Here is a 24,967-nt window from a genome sequence, read left to right on the forward strand (position 1 = left end):
GCTCTGGCCTTTAACTGGACATGAAATGACAAAATGACCAGCGGAACCGCAATAGAGACAGAGGCGGTTGGTGATTCTCCGTTCCCTCTCCTTAGTCGAGATGCGAATACCCCCCAGCTGCATGGGCTCAACACCTGAGTCAGTGGGGAAAGCTGGTAGTGTCGGGGAGAGGGGGGACACAGTTAACGCGAGCTCTCTTCTATGAGCTCGGTGACGAAGATCTACCCGTCGTTCAATGCGAATAGCGAGTTCAATCAAAGAATCCACGCTGGATGGAACCTCCCGAGAGAGAATCTCATCCTTAACCTTAGCGTGGAGTCCCTCCAGAAAACGAGCGAGCAACGCCTGCTCATTCCAGTAACTGGAGGCAGCAAGAGTGCGAAACTCTATAGAGTAATCCGTTATGGATCGATTACCTTGACATAGGGAAGACAGGGACCAGGAAGCTTCTTTCCTCAAAAACTGAGCGATCAAAAACCCTTATCATCTCCTCTTTAAAGTTCAGATAATGGTTAGTACACTCAGCGCTTGCCTCCCAGATAGCTGTGCCCCACTGCCGAGCCCGACCAGTAAGGAGTGATATGACGTAGGCAATCCGAGCTCTCTCTCTTGAGTATGTGTTGGGTTGGAGAGAGAACACTATATCACACTGGGTGAGAAAGGAGCGGCACTCAGTGGGCTGCCCAGAATAACATGGTGGGTTATTAACCCTAGGTTCCGGAGGCTCGGAAGACCCGGAAGTAGCTGGTGGCACGAGACGAAGACTCTGATACTGTCCTGAGAGGTCGGAGACCTGAGCGGCCAGGGTCTCAACGGCATGCCGAGCAGCAGACAATTCCTGCTCGTGTCTGCCGAGCATCGCTCCCTGGAACTCGAGAGTAGAGTAGAGAGAATCCATAGTCGCTGGGTCCATTCTTGGTCGGATCCTTCTGTTATGCAGGTGAATGAGGACCCAAAAGCGACTTGGCGAAAACAGAGTCTTTAATCCAGTAAAGTAAAAATACAATCATAAAGCACAATTTCCACTCGTAATGACGAGAACAGACTGGAGACTCGATCTTGAACTGCAGGTTGCCTCGGGAAGGCACTTGAACGTAGCAGACTCAGACACCTGCTCACCACGCAGCATCTGAGGGAAACACGACACGACAGGGCGATACACAGACACAGCACGGTGAACAATGGACAAGGATCCGACAGGGCAGGAACGGAAAACAAGGGGAGAAATAGGGACTCTAATCAGGGAAAAAGATAGGGAACAGGTGTGGGAAGACTAAATGATTGATTAGGGGAATAGGAACAGCTGGGAGCAGGAACGGAACGATAGAGAGAAGAGAGAGAGGAAGGGAGAGAGAAAAAGGGGAACGAACCTAAAAAGACCAGCAGGGGGAAAACGAACAGAAGGAAAAGCAAAATGACAAGACAATCTAAGACAAAACATGACACATTAGGTGCAACTCCTTCTAATATAGCAGAGAGAACAGTGCGTTATAGAATGAGTGAAATGAATACATTTAAGGAGTATGTGGATGTCTATGTTGATATTGCCGTGTTCATCATGATATTCATCCTGAAACGGGATTGCCGGTATTTAATAGTAGGTTGAACAGATTAATTTATAGAACCATATAGATCGGTAATACATGTTTTAAAATTAGCCTGCTGTTGTAGTATGGTCCAACTGAAGCTCAGTTGGTAGAGCATGGTGCTTGTAGTGCCAGGGTAGTGGGACCACCCATAAGTCAAATCAAAGCATCTGCTAAATCAAGTCAAAGTTTATTTGTCACGTGCGCTGAATACAACCGGTATAGACCTTACAGTGAAATGCTTACTTACAAGCCCTAACCAACAGTGCAATTTAAGTTTAAAAAATCTATTGTTTTACCTAATACCTATGTAAAGAAAAAAAAACGGTGAAAATAACAGTAATGAGGTTATATACAGGTGGCACAGAGGGTAGCAGCAGTGTAAAACAGGGGTTGGGGGGGGGGACACAATGCAAATAGTCCTGGTAGCCATTTGATTACCTGTTCAGGAATCTTATGGCTTAGGGGTAAAAACTGTTGAAGCCTTTTGGTCCTAGACTTGGTGCTCCGGTACCGCTTGCCAAGTGGTAGCAGAGAGAACAGTCTATGACTGGGGTAGCTGGGGCCTTCGATAATTTTTAGGGCCTTCCTCTGACACCGCCTGGTATAGAGGTCCTGGATGGCGGGGAGCTTGGCACCAGTGATGTACGCACTACCCTCTGTAGTGCCTTGCGGTCAGAGGCTGAACAGTTGCCGTACCAGGCAGCTGTAAACCTTTTTGAGGATCTGAGGACCCATGTCAAATCTTTTCAGTTTCCTGAGGGGGAATAGATTTTGTCGTGCCCTCTTCACTACTGTCTTGGTGTGTTTGGACCATTCTAGTTTGTTGGCTATGTGGACACCAAGGAACCTGAAACTCTCAACATGCTCCACTAAAGCCCCGTCGATGAGAATGGGGACATGCTCGGTCCTCCTTTTCCTGTAGTCCACAACCATCTCCTTTGTCTTGATCACGTTGAGGGAGAGGTTGTTATTCTGGCACCGCCCGGCCAGGCCTCTGACCTCCTCCCTATAGGCTGTCTCAGTGTTCAGGCCTACCACTGTTGTCATCTGCATACTTAATGATGGTGTTGGAGTCGTGGGTGAACAGGGAGTACAGGAGGGGACTGAGCACGCACCCCTGAGGGGCTCCAGTGTTGAGGATCAGCGTGGCAGATGTGTTGCTACCTACCCTTACCACCTGGGGGTGACCCGTCAGGAAGTCCAGGATCCAGTTGCAGAGGGAGGTGTTTAGTCCCAGGATCCTTAGCTTAGTGATGTGCTTTGAGGGCACTATGGTGTTGAACGCTGAACTGTAGTCAATAAACAGCATTCTCACGTAGGTGTTCCCTTTGTCCAGGTGGGAAAGGGCAGTATGGAGTACAATACAGATTGCATCATGTATGGATCTGTTTGAGCGGTATGCAAATTGGAGTGGGTCTAGGGTTTCTGGGATAATGGTGTTAATGTGTGCCATTACCAGCCTTTCAAAGCACTTCATGGCTACAGACATGGGTGCTACGTGTCTGGCATTCTTAAGCAATAAGCTACGAGGGGATGTGGTATATGGCCAATATACCACGGCTAAGGGATTCTCTTACGCACAATGCGGAGTGCCTGGACACAGACCTTAGCCGTGGTACATTGGCCACATATCACAAACCCCGAGGTGCCTTATTGCTATTATAAACTGGTTACCAACATAATTAGAGCAGTAAAAATAAATGTTTTGTTATACCCATGTTATACAGTCTGATATATCACGTCTTTCAGCATTCAGTGCTTGAACCACCCAATTTCTAATGTATATTATGGCAAAGTGGAAGACCAGGCAAACTATCACAGAGTCTCTCATTGTGCAGAAATGGTGTGTTTTTCCTATGACCTTCGTCTTCCTACACACACACAACCTCTCATGTTCCTTCAGGGTCCAAGACACGCAAGCACACACACACACACACACACACACACACACACACACACACACACACACACACACACACACACACACACACACACACACACACACACACACACACACACACACACACACACACACACACTTCAACACTAAAAAAGCTTGTTAAAACCCACCCACCTGTGAACATGTTTCTCTTTATGGACCCAAGGCTTCTGTAGGAGGGGAGTTGGAGAGAGAGGGGGGGTGTTCTTTGGCCACACTGTGATAGCACTGTAGCGTAGCAGCACAACACACAGACAGTACAAGGATACGTTTAAGCACGGGTCCCTGTGGCTCTGTATGTACAGACAGTCTCTTTCTCTCTCTCTGTTCAGCTCTCTGCTTCTCTATGCCGCCCCCCTCCTCAAGGTCTCATACACACATGCATGTGTACTCCCTGTTTGCAGAGATGACAAAGGCCACAAACCCACTTCTTAAGGTGTGAAAAATGGTGTCCTTTAAGCAACTTTGTTACGTCACTTGCTTATATCAATTTTAGTCGGGACGTTAAATGTTAACTGTCCCAATAGACGCTCTATTATAGAGGGCCTGTTTTTATTTGATCTCTAGATGGTTAAATTGGTGAGAAGTATATGTGACTTAAAATGCAGCTGTAATTCTCATTCTCAAATGGCACTGACAATGTGAGTCGGTCTCTCTGTAAAAGTTGCTGACCACATACCAATTCACTGATTTGACAGTCAGACTATCACTTAAATGGCAGCCAACCGTTGACGGTGTTGATATCCTATGATGGTGTTGATATCCTATGACTGGTCGTGATTCCTTGAAGTTAACAGAAAAAGGGTTATGGTTCCTGCACTGTGATGGCAGCCTCCCGAAATCAACACCCGTCATTCCAAAATATACAGTTGAAGTTGGAAATGTACATACACCTTAACCAAATACATTTAAACTCAGTTTTTCACAATTCCTGACATTTAATCCTAGTAATAATTCCCTGTCGTAGGTCAGTTAGGATCACCACTTTATTTTAAAAATGTGAAATTCATTTCAGATTTTATTTCTTTCATCACATTCTCAGTGGGTCAGAAGTTTACATACACTCAATTAGTATTTGGTAGCATTCCCTTTAAATTGTTTAACTTGGTATAACGATTTGGGTAGCCTTCTACAAGCTTTCCACAATAAGTTGGGTGAATTTTGGCCAATTCCTCCTGACAGAGCTGGTGTAACTGAGTCAGATTTGTAGGCCTCCTTGCTCACACACACTTTTTCAGTTCTGCCCACACATTTTCTATGGGATTGAGGTCAGGGCTTTGTGATGGCCACTCCAATACCTTGACTTTGTTGTCCTTAAGCCATTTTGCCACAACTTTGGAAGTAAGGTCCTTTGCTGTTCTGGGATTGATTTGCACTTTTTGCATCAAAGTACGTTCATCTCTAGGAGACAGAACGCGTCTCTTTCCTGAGTGGTATGATGGCTGCGTGGTCCCATGGTGTTTATACTTGTGTACTGTTGTTTGTATAGATGAACGTGGTACCTTCAGGCGTTTGGAAATTGCTCCCAAGGATCAACCAGACTTGTGGAGGTCTACAATTTTTTTCTGAGGTCTTGGCTGATTTCTATTGATTTTCCCATGATGTCAAGCAAAGAGTCACTGAGTTTGAAGGTAGGCCTTGAAATACATGCACAGGTACACCTCCAATTGACTCAAATGATGTCAATTAGCCTACCAGAAACTTCTTGAGCAATGACATTTTCTGGAATTTTCCAAGCTGTTTAACCTCCAAGCTGTTTAACGCTAGCGTCCCACCTCGACAACAGCCAGTGAAATTTCAGGGTACCAAATTCAAAACAACAGAAATCCCATAATTAAAATTCCTCAAACATACAAGTATTATCCACCATTTTAAAGATAAACTTCTTGTAAATCCAACCGGTGTCCGATTTCAAAACAGATTTATTGCGAAAGCACACCCAAACGATTATGTTGGGTCCCTACCTAATCACAGAAAAACACAGCCATCCAGCCAAAGAGAGGAGTCACAAAAAACAGAAATAGAGATTAAATTAATCACTAACCTTTGATCTTCATCAGATGGCACTCATAGGACTTCATGTTACAAAATGCATGTATGTTTTGTTTGATGACGTTCATATTTATATCCAAAAATCTCTGTTTACATTGGCGCGTTATGGTCCGAAATGCATTCTCAAACAAACATCTGGTGAAAGTGCAGAGAGCCACATCAAATAACAGAAATACTCATCATAAACATTGATAAACGATACAAGTGTTAAGCATGTAATTATAGATAAACTTTGCCTTAATGCAATCGCTGAGTCAGATTTTTTTAAATGCTTTACGGCAAAAGCACACTTTGTGATTGTTAGGATAGCTCCTAGCTACAGAAACCCATACAGCCATTTTCCAAACAAGGAGAGGTGTCACAACAGTCACAGATAGCATTCAAATTAATCACTTAACTTTGATCTTCATCTGGTGGCACTCCCAGGTCTCCATGTTAGACAATAAATGTTTGTTTTGTTCGATAATGTCCCTCTTTATGAGCAAAAACCTCTTTGTTCACTTTTTGTCCAGTAATCCGGCGCGTGCACTAATTCCAGATGAAAGGTTTTTAAAAAGTACAATAAAAGTTAGTAGGAACATGCCAAACTATGTTTAAAATCAATCCTCCGGTTGTTTTTGTCATAAATACTAAATATTTCAACCGGACAAAAGCTTCATCAATAGGAAAGGAGAAACAAGAAAGGTGCGTTCACGATCAGGGCGCATGGCTGATGAATGGAGATTTCCACTGGTCACTGATTGAAAGTGCTGCATCTCCCTAATGTTTCAGAGTAAAAGCCTGAAACGATGCCTAAAGACTGGTCACATGTTGAGGAAGCCATAGAGCTCGTGAACTGCCATATCAGTTCTGTTATACTCACAGACATTATTTTAGTGTTTCTATCCAAATCTTCTGGGACGAGTTGCAGTCAGTGTAATTTGGGCACGCTTTTCATCCAAAATTCCGAATGCTGCCCCCTACCCTAGTGAAGTTAAAGGCACAGTCAACTTAGTGTATGTAAACTTCTGACCCACTGGAATTGTGATACAGTGAAATAATCTGTCTGTAAACAATTGTTGGAAAAATGACTTGTGTCACGCACAAGGTAGATTTCCTAACGGACTTCCCAAAACTATAGTTTGTTAACAAGAAATTTGCTTGTCTAAAATGGTTTTAATGTCTCCAACCTAAGTGTATGTAAACCTCCGACTTCAACTGTTGATATATGCCTTCTACAAGTTCTCATCTAACCAATCATGTGTAGGTTAAGTTTCCGTGTGGCTTTTGAATGGTGTTAGTTTAAACGTTTGCCCCCTGTTCTATCGATTTCAGCGTGATATCCATGGCAGGGATTCCTAAAAAAAGGATTGCGTTACACTTACGGTGTTGGCGACCCACTTGAATCAAAATGCAACACTTCAAAATGGAGCTAGCCGTCTTCCACAAAGTGTCCTCTAACCAGTGATGTACCCATTATTCCCAGATTCCGTGTGGGTTTTTGAGCTGAGTTAGTTTTATCAGGATGTGGAACTTCCTCTCCCCTCTTGCGTGATTGATTTCAACGTGATAATCAATGAGTGATTGACAAAACAGTGTTGCACTTCTCTTTCTGTTTTGGTGAACCCAGTATCAGTATGCTACGTTCCACAATGTAGCTGAGTGGATTGTGTTCTGCAGGTAGTCCTCTAACCACTGATGTAAAAATATATTCAGTTTCCATGTGAGTTTTGAGTTGGTTTTCTATCGATGAGTGATTTATTGCCAAAGCAACAGGGTTTTTGGTGCGTGTGCACTTTACAAGGTGCTCGGTAATTTGATAAGTAATTTGATTACTATTGTTGCACATGTGTGTGTAGATTGTACATTTTATGTTGAGCTTTTCAATATATCACAAACTGTTTCTGAATATTGGCTATTGATTTTTGATACTTTAAAACTGTGTTTTGACATTGGGCTTTTTATCAATATGTCTTGTCAACAGGAAGCGGTGACAGCAACATTTTTCCACATACATTTTAGGAATATAAATGGAACTTTCAACATAAAATTTCAAAATGGTATTGTGCTTAATCAGGTTAAAACCGCTGAATGAGTCCAAAAATGTGCTGCAATTGATTGATTTTGATGATATGCTATTTTAGGGCTCCCTGCCTCGTGAGATTAATCCCCCCCCATTACAAGTCATTAGCTGATGGATTACATAATGGGCCAGCTACTGTTAACACACAGAATCAATCCCCTTTGTCTTCTCCCTTCCTCTCACTAACTACACACACGCACATTCGTTTGCACACACAAGCTCAGTAGGCCAGACTAAGGACATGTTACAAATTATTTAAAGGGGGATAATTCCTCTGTTAATAACCTATTAGGCTTTATATATCTGCTGTGCACCGCATTAACCTGACCACGGGAGGACTCACGCTGTGTGTCCTCTGTGTTGGTAGCAACTGGGGACGGGAGGAGATGGGGTGTGTGTGGGGGAAAGAAAGTGTGTGTGTGTATCCATATCTAAATCGTATAATATCAATTCTGTATAATGTCAGTGTGTATATATAGATCTCTCGCTCGTGTGTGTGTGTGTCATCTCTGACCTATGTGTAAAATATTTGTTCTGTATGTTGTTCATCTATTTATCTCTCTGTGTGTCCTCCTTTCTCTCTCCAGGTGAGAAGATGGGTCTGTCCATCAACGTTCTGCTCACCCTGACTGTGTTCCTGCTGCTGCTGGCTGACAAGGTCCCCGAGACCTCCCTGGGTGTCCCCATCATTGTCAACTACCTCATGTTCACCATGATCCTGGTCACCGTCTCAGTCATCCTCAGTGTGGTGGTCCTCAACCTGCACCACCGGTCCCCCTCCACACACCACATGCCCATGTGGGTCCGCAAGGTGAGATTGGGCATCCCTGTTGTAGGACCCCCCCCCCCCCCCCAAAAAAAAATGCCTTCCTATCTCCCTTCCTTTCCTCATAGAAACTGATATGATGTAAACGCAAAAACTATTTATGATGGTCGGAGGAGGAATGCAGAAGAAAACGATAGAAGAAGAAAAAGATTTCTAAAGGGAGTCTCAGGCAGGCGGGAAGGTGTGTGTGTGTCCATACGTGCCTTTCCCTCTGTTCCTCCTCCTTTTTTCCCTCCCCTAAAAGTGCGTGTACATCAACAACTAGAAGATATTCAACTGAGGAGTTCTCCTTCCTGAGCAGAGAGACCCGTTGACAGGATCTATTCATTAGCTGGTTAGCATATCAGTGTACTCGCAGTGAATGGGGAATGCCACATAGGACAGAGTGAAATGCGATATCCAGGGTTGTGGTAAATTCCATTTAAATTCAGCCAATACAGGAAGTAAACAAAAATTCAAAATCCTCCCCAAAATATATATATATATTGTGATGGCTATATAGATATATATATTATACAATTTGAAAAGTATTGATGTCCCAGTGAGTAGCAAGCACTGAGAAATAATGTAATTGGAATGTCAGTTTACTTCCTGAGCTGACTGTATTTAAATGAAATTGGATATAGCAGAGATCAGAGATCACTTCCAGATATGCTTGTTACTCACTGTGGCATCACACATTGGATCAAAGATGACAGTTAGCCTTAATTGGTTACGACCATTGTGGGTTAGTCCACACTTCGTTGTCTGTTTATGTGAAGAAGAGAGAGTGATTTTAAAAAGCCTTTATTGTCAAATTTAGGAATGCACTTTTCAGTTTCAATGTGACATCCACCGAAATCAGTCAAACCTCAGATATGGTGTTCCCATCACATAGGAAACAGCAGGAAGCCACTGAAGACAGGCTGATTTCAATAAACATACCGAGTCCCGGCGTATGGAGACCACGTCTCCTTTCTCCAGCAACAGAATCACTGCATTGGATACATACAGTACTGGTTGTGTCCATCATTGTAGTTGTTTGCCGCCATTATACGGTTGTCCATACCAATGAATCTGATCTAGTAGATCCCTCTCACTGGTGCTGTGAAAGCCCTGTATCAGGGCTGTAGGCGTTACTAATGTTAGTGAGGACATTGGTGTAGACCAGAGAGGTGTCAGCATTGAAGGGTCCCACTGGGTGGCCTAAAGCAGCAGAGAAGGCCTGCGTTCTCTCTCTCTCTCTCTCCAGCTCCTCCACCTCTCCTCTCAGTTGATCCACTGGGTTCTTGTGCCTCTGTAGTTCAGTCTTGGTGACGCTCAGACCACTCCTTGCTCGACCACCTTGTTCTCTAACACGGCATTCTCTCTTCAGTTCCTCCATCTCACTGGCTTTCAGTTTGGCCTCCATGTACCTCAGCCCCACTCTCTGTTCCAAACCCATGTCTCTCAGCTCAGCCGTCAGTTTGGGTTTGTCTCTAGCTTCGGTCCTGTGACCTTGTTGAGTGATGTCATTCTCTTGGACACTTCTATGTCCCTGAGCCCATGCGACCGGCAGACAGGCAGGCAGGCAGGCAGGCAGGCAGGCAGGCAGGCAGGCAGGCAGGCAGGCAGGCAGGCAGGCAGGCAGGCAGGCAGGCAGAGCTACAGTACCCCCTCATTCTGAAACGATGAGCCCTAAAATTGTCCCCTGTGATAAAGCATATTGCTGAATGGCGTGTGTGTGTGTGAAAGTAGCGTGTGTTTGTCCTGTTAGCAAGAGAGAGCAGGGGAAGCCTGGGTAGGCCTGGTCCATCAGAACACTCTAGACTCTGTGACTGTGTCCATAATGGAAACCTATTCCCTACATAGTATACTATGCAATATGGAACCTGGTCAAAAGTAGTGTACTACATGGGGAATATGGTGCAATTTGGGAGGCAGCTTGTCTCTGTAGAACTCAGATATGAATCTGACTGTTTCCTCCTTAATTATTTATCTCCATTTGCTGCTGATTTGGCCCTTTACTGACTGGCCTCAGCACACTCTGCAGTGGGGTGTGTAATTACACACATATACACACACATGGACAAACACGCATGCAAACACACACACACATGGACATGTACACAGGCAGACACACAAACACATCCGGGCATGCACGTAAACACACACTTTTTTCATAGGAGAGGTCAGGGAACAGGTTGGGGGTCCCACCCTGGGGCTGATGGCAGAGAGAAAGAGAGGGGGAGAAGGAGAGAGGCTGAGGAGGCTACGCTGTAGTGAGACAAAAAGCTAGGCAGGTCCATCAGCCACTCAGAACCACAGTTGTGGTGTATGAGAGGAACTTCTGCTCCCTCCACAGGGAGGCCTGCCATTCTGTTCTGGCCTACAGTAAATACAAAATGAGATATTCCAGACCTTGATCATAGACGCTCAAACACATACACAAACAGAGACGCATGCACACACATACACACACGCACACACATACACACACGCAAAACACTAATCTATCCCAGTCAATATTCTGTGCGGTGGGGTAGATGATTATGCCGTTGTCATGTCAATCACTCAACAATTCTACCGTGCTGTGGGAATGAATAGTCCTATACTGGGCTGTACATGCCAGATCTCCCTCCATCCGCCTCTTTCTCTCTCTCCCTCTCTCTTTCTCTCTCTCCCTCTCTCTTTCTCTCTCTCCCTCTCTCTTTTTATCGCTCTTCATCTCTCTCTCTCTACACCTCTTTCCTCTCGCTCTTCACCCTTCCCTGCCTCCCTCTCCCATCCTGCACTTCACCTCTTCCTCTCCCCTAAGCCTGTTCCCAATACAGAAAGCTCACAGTAACGGTAAGCCTGATGTAAGGATTGATAGAGTTATAGTTGTTATGAAATATACCGTAACTCACACTCAAAAACACTTCACAGTTGTCCTCTAATCTCTGAACAAACTTTAATACCCCAACCGGGACCTGTTGTGTTCTGCAGTGATTTACTGTGCTTACAGTTTCTATACTGTACCTACCTAAAAAAGTGTCCACACTGGCTAAAGTGTGAGAGCCCTGTACACATCTACAATATATTTAAGATTCACAGACTGTTATGCAATAACTTGTGTACAATAACTGTCTAAAAATACGTACTTTCTAAAGATTCTCACTGTGCCTATACAAACTTTTATATTTCAAGACAGACAGACAGACAGACAGACAGACAGACAGACAGACAGACAGACAGACAGACAGACAGACAGACAGACAGACAGACAGACAGACAGACAGACAGACAGACAGACAGACAGACAGACAGACAGACAGACAGAGACCGACCGCAGAGCTACAGTACCCCCTCATTCTGAAACGGTAGCTGTTTCCAGAAAGTATGTCGTCTATGAGGCTCAGTCCCCTTCTTTAGATACACATCAGAGGTGGCTGTTGGGAGGACATATCGGAGGACAGGCTCATTGTAATGGCTGGCATGGAATAAATAGAATGGTATCAAACCCTTTCCATTCATCAATCTCGGGCATAGCAGTGAGCCTGTCCTCTGATTTCTCCTCCCGCCAGCCACCTCTGATACACACTGACCACGGTGGACTAATACATGGGAACTTTAACAGGTGACCTCAGTGGAACATTTGGGGAACATAGCCTCGGACTGTGCATGATGTAACAGAACACCGGTAAAGATGAGTGAAATCTGGGGTTGTTTAAGGCCATGGATTGAGGAAAAACAAGAGAGACGCCAAACAGTACATACTACATCCTCCTTCTTCTTAACCTACTGCTCGTCTAGTTGAAGTGTGTCATCTCGAGCTGGGAGAGGTTTATTGGGTGTGTTCCTCTGGCGCGTGTGCCTGTGTACATTTGTGCGTACTCTCGTGTGTGTGTGTGTGTGTGTGTGTGTGTGTGTGTGTGTGTGTGTGTGTGTGTGTGTGTGTGTGTGTGTGTGTGTGTGTGTGTGTGTGTGTGTGTGTGTGTGTGTGTGTGTGTGTGTGTGTGTGTGAGTTTGTGAGTTTTGTGCTCGTCCGTGTGTGTATGCTGGCAGGCGCTGCTTGTCTAGTTCTCGCTCTGATGTCGGCGCTTGGCAGCTTTGGCGAAAATGAGTGACATCCTGGCATTTAAAGTATACTATGTTTTAGAAATGTCATATACTATAAAACGTTCCATTGTCCCATACCAAAAATGCCTATGCAAGTACGGGTATTCGGACACGGTCTCTCTCTCTCTCTCTCTCTCTCTCTCTCTCTCTCTCTCTCTCTCTCTCTCTCTCTCTCTCTCTCTCTCTCTCTCTCTCTCTCTCTCTCTCTCTCTCTCACATATCTAAGCCCCATTATCTGCAAACAGACGCATGTGGACGCTCCCAGTCCGTTGCCCCAATAGCTTTTCTACTGGCACCTGATTGAATTTTCCTCCCTGATACGACTACTTTTGAGAATGAGAGGGTTGAGGCATTGAGGCTCAGTCATGCAAAAAATAGTTTTCTACGGTGTGTTCACTCAGACACACACACATGCAGCGCTGGCTTATGTGTCGGAGTGATTGAGTGGACACACAAGCGCGCACACAAATGCAAGCACACGTTCACACACACACACACACACACACAGAACGAGAAGGTCGGCTTTAGTGCAAACTCAATGAGTGTATATCTGACACTGGACTGGTGGACAGTAGCCTTCCAACTATATAGTGTTACATTGTAGAAGAATAGTGAAGACATCACAACTATGAAATGACACATGGAATAATGTAGTAACCAAAAAAAGTGTCCAACAAATATATTTTTGTAGCCACCCTTTGCCTTGACAGCTTTGCACTCTTGGCATTCCTAATATTGAGTTGTACCCCCTTTTGCTCTCGGAACAGCTTCAATTGGTCAGGGTATGGACTTTGCAGGGTGTCAAAAGCGTTCCACAGGGATGCTGGCCAATGTAGACTCCAATGCTTCCCACAGTTGACTGGATGTCCTTTGGGTGCTGGGACCGTTCTTGATACCCACAGAAAACTGTTTAGCGTGAAACTCAGCAGTGTTGCAGTTCTTGACACACTGAAACCAGTGCGCCTGGCACCTACTCCCATACCCCGTTCAAAGGCACGTAACTATTTTTGTCTTGCCCATTCAGCCTCTGAATGGCACACATACACGATCCATGTCTCAATTGTTCTCGAGGCTTAAAAATCATCCTTTAACCCTCCCCTTCATCTACACTGATGGAAGTGGAATTAACAGGTGACATCAATAAGGGATCATAGCTTTCACCTCACAGTCACCAGGTGTTCCTAATGTTTTGTACACAGTGTATGTAGATGTTTTCTTGTCACATACACTGGATAGGTGCAGTGAAATGTGTTGTTTTAGACCAGGTGTGTCTCTCATTCCGTGGAGGGCCTAGTGTCTGCTGGTTTTAGGTTTTTCCTTTCAATTAAGACCCAGAGAACCAGGTGAGGGCAGTTCCTTACTAATCAGTGACCTTAATTTATCAATCGAGTACAAGGGAGGAGAGAACCCACACTTGGCCCTCTGTGGAATGAGTTTGCCGAACGTTTTACAGGGTCAGCCATAGAAGTATGGTGCCACTGGAGCAAATTGGGGTGAAGTACCTTGTTCAAGGGCACATCGGCAGATTTTTCACCTTGTCAGCTCAGGTATTTGAACCAGCTACCTGCCACCATTCAGAAAGAGAGGCGAACACACACACACACACGGACACACACACACGCGCACACACACACGAGATACAAGTATAGTTAGCGGAAGCAGCAGCTGGTCAACAGCCTTGCTGATAATAACATGCTGATTCATGGTATTTCTGAAGGTATTTCTACAGACATATCCACTGAAACATTCATTACTGACAGTAGGTCTCTGGAAAGCCATGAAGGTTGTTCAAATCCATGAATATCACTGAATATTACTTTGAATGATTACCCCCATGCAGTAAAAAAACAAGACATTTTTCTATAGTTCAATCAATGTTACGCTGCCTGCCGTGCTAAGCCCTCCCTTCCTCCCTTTCCTTTCCTCCCCTCCCAGATCTTCATCCACATGCTGCCCCCCTACCTGGGCATGCTGCGGCCCAAGGTGGAGATGCCCCTCTCCCTGGACCAGCCCCCCAGGAGGGAGAAGAACAATATGGCTATCAGCCGTGCTGCTGATGAGTATTTCATACGCAAGCCCAACACCTGCTTCCTCTTCCCCAAACCCAACAGGTGAGAGGTCAGGGGTTACAGGTCACTGGGGAGGGGGTCAAATGTTAACCCAACACCAAAGAGATGAAGAGGTCTCATTTTGTATCTGTGCCATTATGGCATCTGTAACAGCATGGGTGGTGCCATTGAGGCAGTCTTCATTTTAAAGTAGTCAATTCTCTTATTTTGTTTTTGAAAACAGTGTCATGCTAATATTGGTGATTTACCGCCACCTGTAGTAACAGTAAATCCAATAGCAGTCCCCAATCCCACTTGTAACCTATGTCATGGCAACGTTGGCTAGCTAAGCTCATGCGTATAAACACGTCATTGGCTCTAACAGTCGTCTCTCGACGAACTGTGCATATGCAGGCCGTCAAATCAAGGCATTGCTGTACAAAACCTAAAGTAAACGATGCAAAAAATAAACTTAAGAACAGGAAGCATAGAAATAGTACACATAGAAGAGATCTATGTGTACAATTTCTATGCTTCCTGTTCTTAATTTTTTTTCTGTTGCATCGTTTACTTTAGGTTTTGTACAGGAACTTCAAACAGCTGAAAATATATTTCTCAGCGGTTCAGAGGGTACAATGAATTATTCTCTACACCAGTGGTCACCAACCTTTTCTGAGTCCAGATCACTTTGAGTCCAAATGCAAGCCGAGATCTACCGCTCAGATTTGTTTTAAAACATGACTTAAAATGAGCCTATGCAACATTAACCAATTAAAAACAGTGCTGTAGCAATGAGGTTTGTGCAGTAGACTATAGGCCCAATACATTATAACTGCATATTGGCTACGCTTGAATTGCCCTGCCAATGTTCTTCTCAGACCATTTTGATATGATATTTTTAAAATGTATGTATATGATCACACTGGTAGTAGATCATTTGTTGTATTACTTGTGAGGCACAGCTGAGAGAGCATAAAATGTAACTTTTTTTTACTGGACTGATTGCATATGATGGTCAGTGTGAGGGGAGGGAGGGTAGTGATGGGCTTTCAGAGTATTTTCATTGAGCAGGCTCCCAAACGGCTCTTCGTTCAAAATGCTTGTAGTGACACTCCATCCCGTGAACGGGACCATTGTCATCATCTGACACTTATTAGCATAACGCAACGGACCTAAATCTTCCTAGAAAATATTCCTATTAATGAAAATCACAAGTGAAATATATTGGAACACAGCTTAGCCTTTTGTTAATCACCCTGTCATCTCAGATTTTCAAAATATGCTTTACAGCCAACGCTAGACAAGCATTTGTGTATGTTTATCATAGCCTAGCATAGCATTATGCCTTGCTAGCAGCAGGCAACCTTGTCACGGAAATCAGAAAAGCAATCAAATTAAATCGTTTACCTTTGATAAACTTTGGATATTTTCACTCAGGAGACTCCCAGGTAGACAGCCAAAGTTCATTTTTTCCCAAAATGTTATTTTTGTAGGCGAAATAGCTTCGTTTGTTCTTCACGTTTGGCTGAGAAATCGCCTGGAAATTGCGGTCACCACAACGCCAAAAAATATTCCAAATTAGCTCCATAATATCGACAGAAACATGGCAAACGTTGTTTAGAATCCATCCTCAAGGTGTTTTTCTAATATCTATTTGATAATATATTCGTCGGGACAATTCGTTTTTCACTAGGACCGATTGGAATAATGGCTACCTCTGTATTTTACGCGAGAATCTCTCTCGGAGCCACCATGTGACCACTTACGCAATGTGGCCGCCTATTGCTATTCTTCACCAGAAATGCGTAAATCTGTCACAATGCTGTAGACGCCTTTGGGAATACGTAGAAAGCGTAAGCTCGTTGATGGTACATTCACAGCTGAATAGGGAGTCATTGGAACGCAGCGCTTTCATAACCTGGGGCACTTCCAGATTGGATTTTTCTCAGGCTTTCGCCTGCAACATCAGTTCTGTTATACTCACAGACAATATCTGTACAGTTTTGGATAGAGTGTTTTCTATCCAAAGCTGTCAATTATATGCATATTCTAGCATCTTTTCCTGACAAAATATCCTGCCTAAAACGGGAAGTTTTTTTTTCCAAAAATGAAAATACTGCCCCCTAACACCAAGAGGTTTTAAAATCAATCTAGAATCATGAAAAAAATGTCACATCTCCAATGCAAATCCCAAAAGGCAGGCTACCATTATGTCAGATCGTGAAATGTGTTTTGAAATACATTTTTACCTGGCCAAAATATATAGATCTGTACATTTCTTTTGTTTTTACGCACTGGAAAATAATCACTGGACCAGATGTGCTTTCCCCGGCTATGTATTGTTTCTGCAGTGAACATTCACCCTCTTCAGATAATTATTTTGTAACTTATTTGCAGAATAACATTGAGCTATGAAAAAAAACAGTCGTAGCAATATGCAAATTGCGAATGGCCCATCACTAAGGGAGGGAGCAGTGGTGAGGCTACCTCTCACCTCACTGACACCGTCCCTCCGCTCTCCCTCCCTCCACTGAGAAAAGGGGACGCAGTCTTCCAGCTGGTAGCAAATCTCAAGTTGCACTGCATTATTTCTGCCTCATGCACCAATTCATGGTGGTTACTCCTATTACAGTGCTGGTTGTAGTGTGAGTGGAAGTAGGGAGAACACGCATTTTATGGCTTTAACAGAGTGTTGACAGTGCTGGAAACAATTTCAACATTGAACTTACTCTTAAAAAACAGCTGCTCTTTGCTCTATTCATTGAGTCTCTCTAGTCATGGTTTTGAAATCTCACCGTATCAACTTTGCTGTGCATTTGAGGTTTCTTTTTAAAGTCTGTGGCTCTAGGAAACTACAGACACGGTGATCTAAGCTAACTGGTTGGCCAGCGGTAAGGCCTATAGGTTCACTTGATTTGCTCTCTGGGCCTGCCGGGTAGCTGGAGTTCTACCTTCATAAAATGGGAACACTGACTTCCCCGGCGCTAGGGCTGCTGAATCAAGTGCACCTACTGTCAATGGGGCAATAAATTTAAATAGGAATGCAAGGCTTCATCATTGTTTGTTTTTTTACAGAAGTTTTTGGTGATTGACTAGGAATGCCATGGAGATCGACCCGCGATCGACCGTTTGATGACCACTGCTCTGCTCTACATTATACTTGCTTGTTTTGTCACATGAACTGAAATGAGGCTATGAGAATCTTAGTAACCAGGAAATGGTTGAGCAATTTCTGAATAGTGCATCTTTAAGACAGCGGCTCGAATCTAGGTCGTGGCTTTTAGATTTAGAGAAAATGAACAACTAAGCAAGAATTTTTCACTTTCATTGACTTCTCAAACCCCAATTCACGACCTGGTCTGTTTCGCAAGCCTTTCTGGAAGTCTCACGATGTTGCGACTCTGGGTTTAGAAACTTTGTGATAGCACCTTATTTAAAGAAGACAATGCTCTGCTCATTGGGTGATCGTGCCCAACCCATAGGAATCTCCACCCAGTTGACTACTTTAAAATGGGTTATATCCAAGTTGAATCCTCTAACTATCTCTATGGCAATTTGAAGGTCATTCTAGAATATACATTCCCATTCGATTTCTGTGTCTGTGATGTGATAGATGGGACCAGCGGCCATATTAAGTGTACCTATTCTCCCCATCGTGGATTTAACAATGGTGGAAACTCCCTCCAGCCAATGCTTGCACCAATTCAATGATTTAAAATATATATATATAATTGTCATTCTGATGGTAAAGATGGCTGTGAGATAGGGGTGCAACTTAAATCACAGATTACTTGGTGAAAGTACTGACCTGGGCTGACTCCCAAAGGGCGCCCTATTCCCTGCATAGTGCACTACGTTTGACCAGTGCGAGTAGTGCACTATGTAGGGAATAGGGTGCCAATTGAGACTTAGCCACAGCCTCTACTCATGGGTCTGTTGGGGACGACTCACCTCTGGGGTCATTGACTTTCCCTAGTGTCCCCTAAGGTGAATTACCATCATTTACGGTTAACTCATTCAGTTGTGAGGAAGAGCAGCCCCCCAGGGATTCCTGCCATGAGGACCTAATGGATAACTTAGTGTCTGAGAACATGTTTTAACCCTCCCTGGAGGTCATTTACACAGACACACACACGCAGAGCCACGCACGCAAGCGCACACACACACTCACACATTGAAAAGCAGGCAGGCACCTACAGCTTTATTAACCACAGGCACGTTCTCCCGCCGCTCTAAATCAACTCACAGGGGAATTGAAGTTTGAGGCCGTGAGAGAGAGTGCGAAAATCATTGCTAAAATAATGATGATCAGCGCAAATCGCCTCTAACACATTAGACCTGGTGTGCGTGGGTGTGTGTGTGTGTGTGGGGGGGACTCTGCGATTCGGAGATGGAGGAGAGGGGGGTGACTACTAGAGCGATTCGATGAGGCAGCAATATCTCTCTGCCCACGCCCCTCCGCCCCCCCTACACAGCCTGTGCCCCCCCCTGGCCTTCTTAATTGGTTTTAGTGTGTGTCTTGGCACCGTTGGTGGCCGGTCTTAGTTTAATTAGTCTCGCTGATTACTCATCTACATCTCCCTGATGAAGTGACGCTGTGAGAGGGGGATCAAGAGGAGGGAGGAGAAGAGAGGAGTCTATCCCCCTCAGTCAGGTAGCTCATCCCAGAAAAACAGAGAGGGAGATGAGCTGCTGAGGTCAGTGGTGATTTGCTCGCCTCGCCGGCCCGGGGGACACACACACACACCACTGCATTGTAAAGCCAGGATTTGCCCGGAATACCAAGTAGATAGACTACAGAGAGCGATAGAAGACCTGCCTGTTTGCCCGGGAGATGCTTTAGGACCACACCATAGCCAGGCTAAAAGACACGGTACCATGCTGACTCCTGGTGGTAGCTACAGAAGACTGCAACACTAACAGTTTCCAGTCTCCACAGGGCTACAGCAACAGAGAGGGCTGTTTCAGACAAAACAGATGGTAGTATGCCGCCACCTGAGAGAAGAGACTACATCTGGTTCACTAGTAGAATAATCTCAATATGTCCAGGATTAGAGGTTTAAAATGGCCCCTATTTATTAGATATTGCGCTACTTTTGACCAGGGCCCACTTTGCTCAAGGCAACTCGCAGTAAAGCTGTGTCGACCCATCATTATAGCTAGTAACCTTCTCTAACCCACGGCAACCCATCATAACACATGGCAACCCCACTTCTTCAGGACAGCTTTGTCAGCAAAAACTGCTCCGGTCTAGCTAAAAGACCTGAGGGAGAAACTGTGAGGAGGAGTGGAGAGGGAGCTTCTCTGACCTTATCTCAGCAGAAAAAGGCCCAGTCTAGCTAAAGAGCTGAGAGAAGAGGAGAGTGGGAGTTTTTCTGACCTTATCTCAGCAGAAAAAGGCCCAGTCTAGCTAAAGAGCTGAGAGAAGAGGAGAGTGGGAGTTTTTCTGACCTTATCTCAGCAGAAAAAGGCCCAGTCTAGCTAAAGAGCTGAGAGAAGAGAAGAGTGGGAGTTTTTCTGACCTTCGCTCAGCAGGAAAAGGCCCAGTCTAGCTAAAGAGCTGAGAGAAGAGAAGAGTGGGAGTTTTTCTGACCTTCGCTCAGCAGGAAAAGGCCCAGTCTAGCTAAAGAGCTGAGAGAAACTGAGAGGAGAGTGGGAGTTTTCTGACCTTATCTCAGCAGGAAAAGGCCCAGTCTAGCTAAAGAGCTGAGAGAAGAGAAGAGTGGGAGTTTTTCTGACCTTCGCTCAGCAGGAAAAGGCCCAGTCTAGCTAAAGAGCTGAGAGAAGAGGAGAGTGGGAGTTTTTCTGACCTTATCTCAGCAGGAAAAGGCCCAGTCTAGCTAAAGAGCTGAGAGAAGAGAAGAGTGGGAGTTTTCTGACCTTCGCTCAGCAGGAAAAGGCCCAGTCTAGCTAAAGAGCTGAGAGAAGAGAAGAGTGGGAGTTTTTCTGACCTTATCTCAGCAGGAAAAGGCCCAGTCTAGCTAAAGAGCTGAGAGAAGAGAAGAGTGGGAGTTTTTCTGACCTTCGCTCAGCAGGAAAAGGCCCAGTCTAGCTAAAGAGCTGAGAGAAGAGGAGAGTGGGAGTTTTTCTGACCTTATCTCAGCAGGAAAAGGCCCAGTCTAGCTAAAGAGCTGAGGGAGAAGCTGAAAGGAAGTGTATCTGACCTTCTCTCCTCTCTCTCAACATACAGGGAAAGGAAGTGGAGACTGTTGTTAGCTGGCTGGTTAATTAGTGATGAGCCTTGTGGGGTTTGGGCCTGTCTGCACATCTCTGCCTGCTTGTTCTGTGGTGACATCTGGACTGGTTTTAACCCCTTCTATCTCCCTTACCCGTCCTTTCTCTCAAATCAACCCCTGTACCCACTATGCGGTTCTGTAGATGTGAAAAGATAAGAAGATTGAAGTTTTAGGTCCACTTTGCAATCCCTGATACAGTAGCAAGGCAGAAATGTACCCTGTTTTGCCTACACCAATCATTGCCTTCAGGGCCCTTATTCATAAAGTGTATCAGCTTTAATGGGTGCTGATCTAGGATCAGAAAGGGAAACTAGTCCTATACCAGCACCCTGAGACACTATGAATACAGGCCCAGAGCCACAAAACGGCCTAGGCGTATAGGGAATAGGAGGTAGTAGTCATTTATTCGGGATTGGACATTTGTATCTTGTTTATGTCTAGGTACCAGTCTGAGGGCATGTGTACTGACCTGAGGAAGTTCATCGACGGACCCAGCCACTACCTGACTCTGCCTCCGGAGCTCAAGACTGCCATCGAGGCCATCATCTACATCGCTGAGCAGCTACAGGCTGAGAAGGACTTTGCTGCTGTGAGTGCTGTGTGGGGGACCTGCCTGGGTTGAGCGTTCTCATTTGAAGTCTTTAGTTTCCCTCTCCAGCTTCTGGAAAAATATTGAAGATCTATATAGGGTCTGGGCATGGGGTGAGTGGATGGAGAGGGGTCTAAGAGGAAAGGGAAAGTCTAGATGTCTATAGCTTCTAACCTGTACATTTCCCCATAGCTCCGTCTATTTCTCTTCCTTCACTCGTACCTATTTATTCCTGTTATGGATTCCTTTTCTCTCTCTATCCCTTTACTTTCCTGACTTGTCTCTTCTTTGTTTCTCTCCCTCCCCCTCCAGCTGAAGGAGGACTGGCAGTATGTAGCCATGGTAGTGGATCGCATGTTCCTGTGGATCTTTGTGGTCTTCACTACTGTGGGAACCCTGGGCATCTTCGCCGACGCCAGCTTCAACCACACCCCCAGCGACCCCTTTAAGTACCCCTAACGTGGGACACACACTCCACGTATGCATGAACACACACACACACAAGATCCCAAACTTTACCTCACTGAAACCCCAGAAGCCATGACAGTTGCCCCAGCCTCCAAAACAGACATGCATAGCAAGATCCTCTACATGCCTTGGACATAGTGACTCTATACTGTACATGGAAGGGTTTATTTTTCTATATCTGCTGTGCTGAAGTGTGACATTGCTGTAGTTCTGGGGCAGTAGGAATCAAGCATCTCAGAGTAGGAGTGCTGATCTAGGATCAGCCCATAGTCGATGGAATCTTATTAATTATGTTCTGAATGGCTAAACTGATCCTAGATCAGCACTTCTATTGTGAGATGCTTTCTGAATACTGGTTTTACTAAAATATATTTATTGATTGCTATATATTTGTTGGGAGGATAAAGACAGTGAAAACCAGATACTATAAAATACCAAGTGTATACATTTAATTTACCAGAGTGAGAATGTGTGTTTGGCATATATAAAAAAAAGTATTTAGTCAGCCACCAATTGTGCAAGTTCTCCAACTTAAAAAGATGAGAGAGGCCTGTAATTTTCATCATAGGTACACTTCAACTATGACAGATAAAATCAGAAAAAAATCCAGAAAATCACATTGTAGGATTTTTTAATGAATTTATTTGCAAATTATGATGGACAATAAGTATTTGGTCAATAACAAAAGTTTATCTCAATACTTTGTTATATACCCTTTGTTGGCAATGACAGAGGTCAAATGTTTTCTGTAAGTCTTCACAAGGTTTTCACACACTGTTGCTGGTATTTTGGGCCATTCCTCCATGCAGATCTCCTCTAGAGCGGTGATGTTTTGGGGCTGTTGCTGGGTAACACGGACTTTCAACTACCTCCAAAGATTTTCTATGGGGTTGAGATCTGGAGACTGGCTAGGCCACTCCAGGACCTTGAAATGCTTCTTACGAAGCCACTCCTTCGTTGCCCGGGCGGTGTGTTTGGGATCATTGTCATGCTGAAAGACCCAGCCACGTTTCATCTTCAATGCCCTTGCTGATGGAAGGAGGTTTTCACTCAAAATCTCACAATACATGGCCACTTTCATTCTTTCCTTTACACCGATCAGTCGTCCTGTTCCCTTTGCAGAAAACAGCCCCAAAGCATGATGTTTCCACCCCCATGCTTCACAGTAGGTATGGTGTTCTTTGGATGCAACTCAGCATTCTTTGTCCTCCAAACACGACCAGTTGAGTTTTTACAAAAAAGTTTTATTTTGGTTTCATATGACCATATGACATTCTCCCAATCTTCTTCTGGATCATCCAAATGCTCTCTAGCAAACTTCAGATGGGCCTGGACATGTACTGGCTTAAGCAGGGTGACATGTCTGGCACTGCAGGATTTGAGTCCCTGGCGGCGTAGTGTGTTACTGATGGTAGGCTTTGTTACTTTGGTCCCAGCTCTCTGCAGGTCATTCACTAGGTCCCCCTGTGTGGTTCTGGGATTTTTGCTCACCGTTCTTGTGATCATTTTGACCCCACGGGGTGAGATCTTGCATGGAGCCCCAGATCAAGGGAGATTATCAGTGGTCTTGTATGTCTTCCATTTCCTAATAATTGCTCCCACAGTTGATTTATTCAAACCAAGCTGCTTACCTATTGCAGTTTCAGTCTTCCCAGCCTGGTGCAGGTCTACAATTTTGTTTCTTGTGTCCTTTGACAGCTCTTTGGTCTTGGCCATAGTGGAGTTTGGAGTGTGACTGTTTGAGGTTGTGGACAGGTGTCTTTTATACTGATAACAAGTTCAAACAGGTGCCATTCTGTGAGAGAAATCTTATTTGTTTGTAGGTGACCAAATACTTATTTTCCACCATAATTTGCAAGTAAATTCATAAAAAATCCTACAATGTGATTTTCTGGATTGTTTTTCTTCTCATTTTGTCTGTCATAGTTGAAGTGTACCTATGATGAAAATTACAGGCCTCATCTTTTTAAGTGGGAGAACTTGCACAATTGGTGGCTGACTAAATACTTTTTTTGCCCCACTGTATGTATACTATACGGTAATGTGAATTCCACAGGCGGTTGGTGTGTGTGTGTGTGTGTGTGTGTGTGTGTGTGTGTGTGTGTGTGTGTGTGTGTGTGTGTGTGTGTGTGTGTGTGTGTGTGTGTGTGTGTGTGTGTGTGTGTGTGTGTGTGTGTGTATATACACACACACACACACACACAACCGCCAGCTATACCAACCGCCTGTGGAATTCACATTACTGTAGAAATCTGTACCATCTATCTTAATCATTGTTTCTCTCTTCTCTCCCATACACACCTGTCTGTTAAGCTTGTCGTGCTTTTGTTTAGTTTTTTTAAATAAAGATCTGAGATGAGTCAAATCAAAGGCTCCATCTGTTGTCAAAATGCGATCCCTGCGCATAATAATGGAGAATGCACACACACACACACACACACACACACACACACACACACACACACACACACACACACACACACACACACACACACACACACACACACACACACACACACACACACACACACACACACACACACACACACACACACAGAGTGGGAGGCCTCGTCAACAGACTGTTTGACTCTACCTGAAAAAACTCTGGGCCCTAGTTTTCCTCTATGAAAACACCCATAGGCTACAACAAGACACAGAGTTTTCCTGTAGGATTGTCATGAATGTAAACTCCTGTCCCTATGTTTTTCCGATTTACACATGCATTTAGCCCTTGAGGCTTTCTAGCCTGATTACCTCTGTTGATGGTGATGTTTGAGTGTGTTGACCAGGTGTTGAATACTGCTGTGGTGTTTTATGGTTTGTTTGTGTGTGTGCTGGAGTTCCCCCAAGGTTTCTAATGATCTGCATATCACACACTGGGCAGAGTTGAGAACACCTGCCATTCCATCAAAGAACAGAAGAAGAGAAAGAAAGAGAGAGATAATCTGAGTCTGAGGGGGGGAAGTAGAGTGAGAGCAACGGATAGTCTAACTAGACAGAGACAGACACAGATGGACAGACAGAAAATTGAAAGAGAGCGACATTAGGAGGTAGCATGCAATGAGGGTTCCACCAAAAGCATGGTGCGACCTGATGTGT

General features: G+C 44.6%; 1 protein-coding gene across 1 annotated transcript in view; it reads left to right on the top strand.

Annotated features, from left to right (window-relative positions):
* The window catches only part of chrnb1 (cholinergic receptor, nicotinic, beta 1 (muscle)), a 34,563-nt gene extending 12,147 nt beyond the window's left edge, over positions 1 to 22,416 (top strand). The window contains exons 8-11 of the mRNA XM_046329120.1: positions 8,230 to 8,453; positions 14,463 to 14,638; positions 21,253 to 21,400; positions 21,713 to 22,416. Coding sequence (XP_046185076.1) covers positions 8,230 to 8,453; positions 14,463 to 14,638; positions 21,253 to 21,400; positions 21,713 to 21,859 — 695 coding nt within the window. The 3' untranslated portion in view covers positions 21,860 to 22,416. The remainder of the gene's footprint in view (positions 1 to 8,229; positions 8,454 to 14,462; positions 14,639 to 21,252; positions 21,401 to 21,712) is intronic.
* Positions 22,417 to 24,967: the final 2,551 nt, after the last annotated feature.

This window comes from Oncorhynchus gorbuscha, linkage group LG25, assembly GCF_021184085.1.
Source record: "Oncorhynchus gorbuscha isolate QuinsamMale2020 ecotype Even-year linkage group LG25, OgorEven_v1.0, whole genome shotgun sequence".
Taxonomy (NCBI): domain Eukaryota; kingdom Metazoa; phylum Chordata; class Actinopteri; order Salmoniformes; family Salmonidae; genus Oncorhynchus; species Oncorhynchus gorbuscha.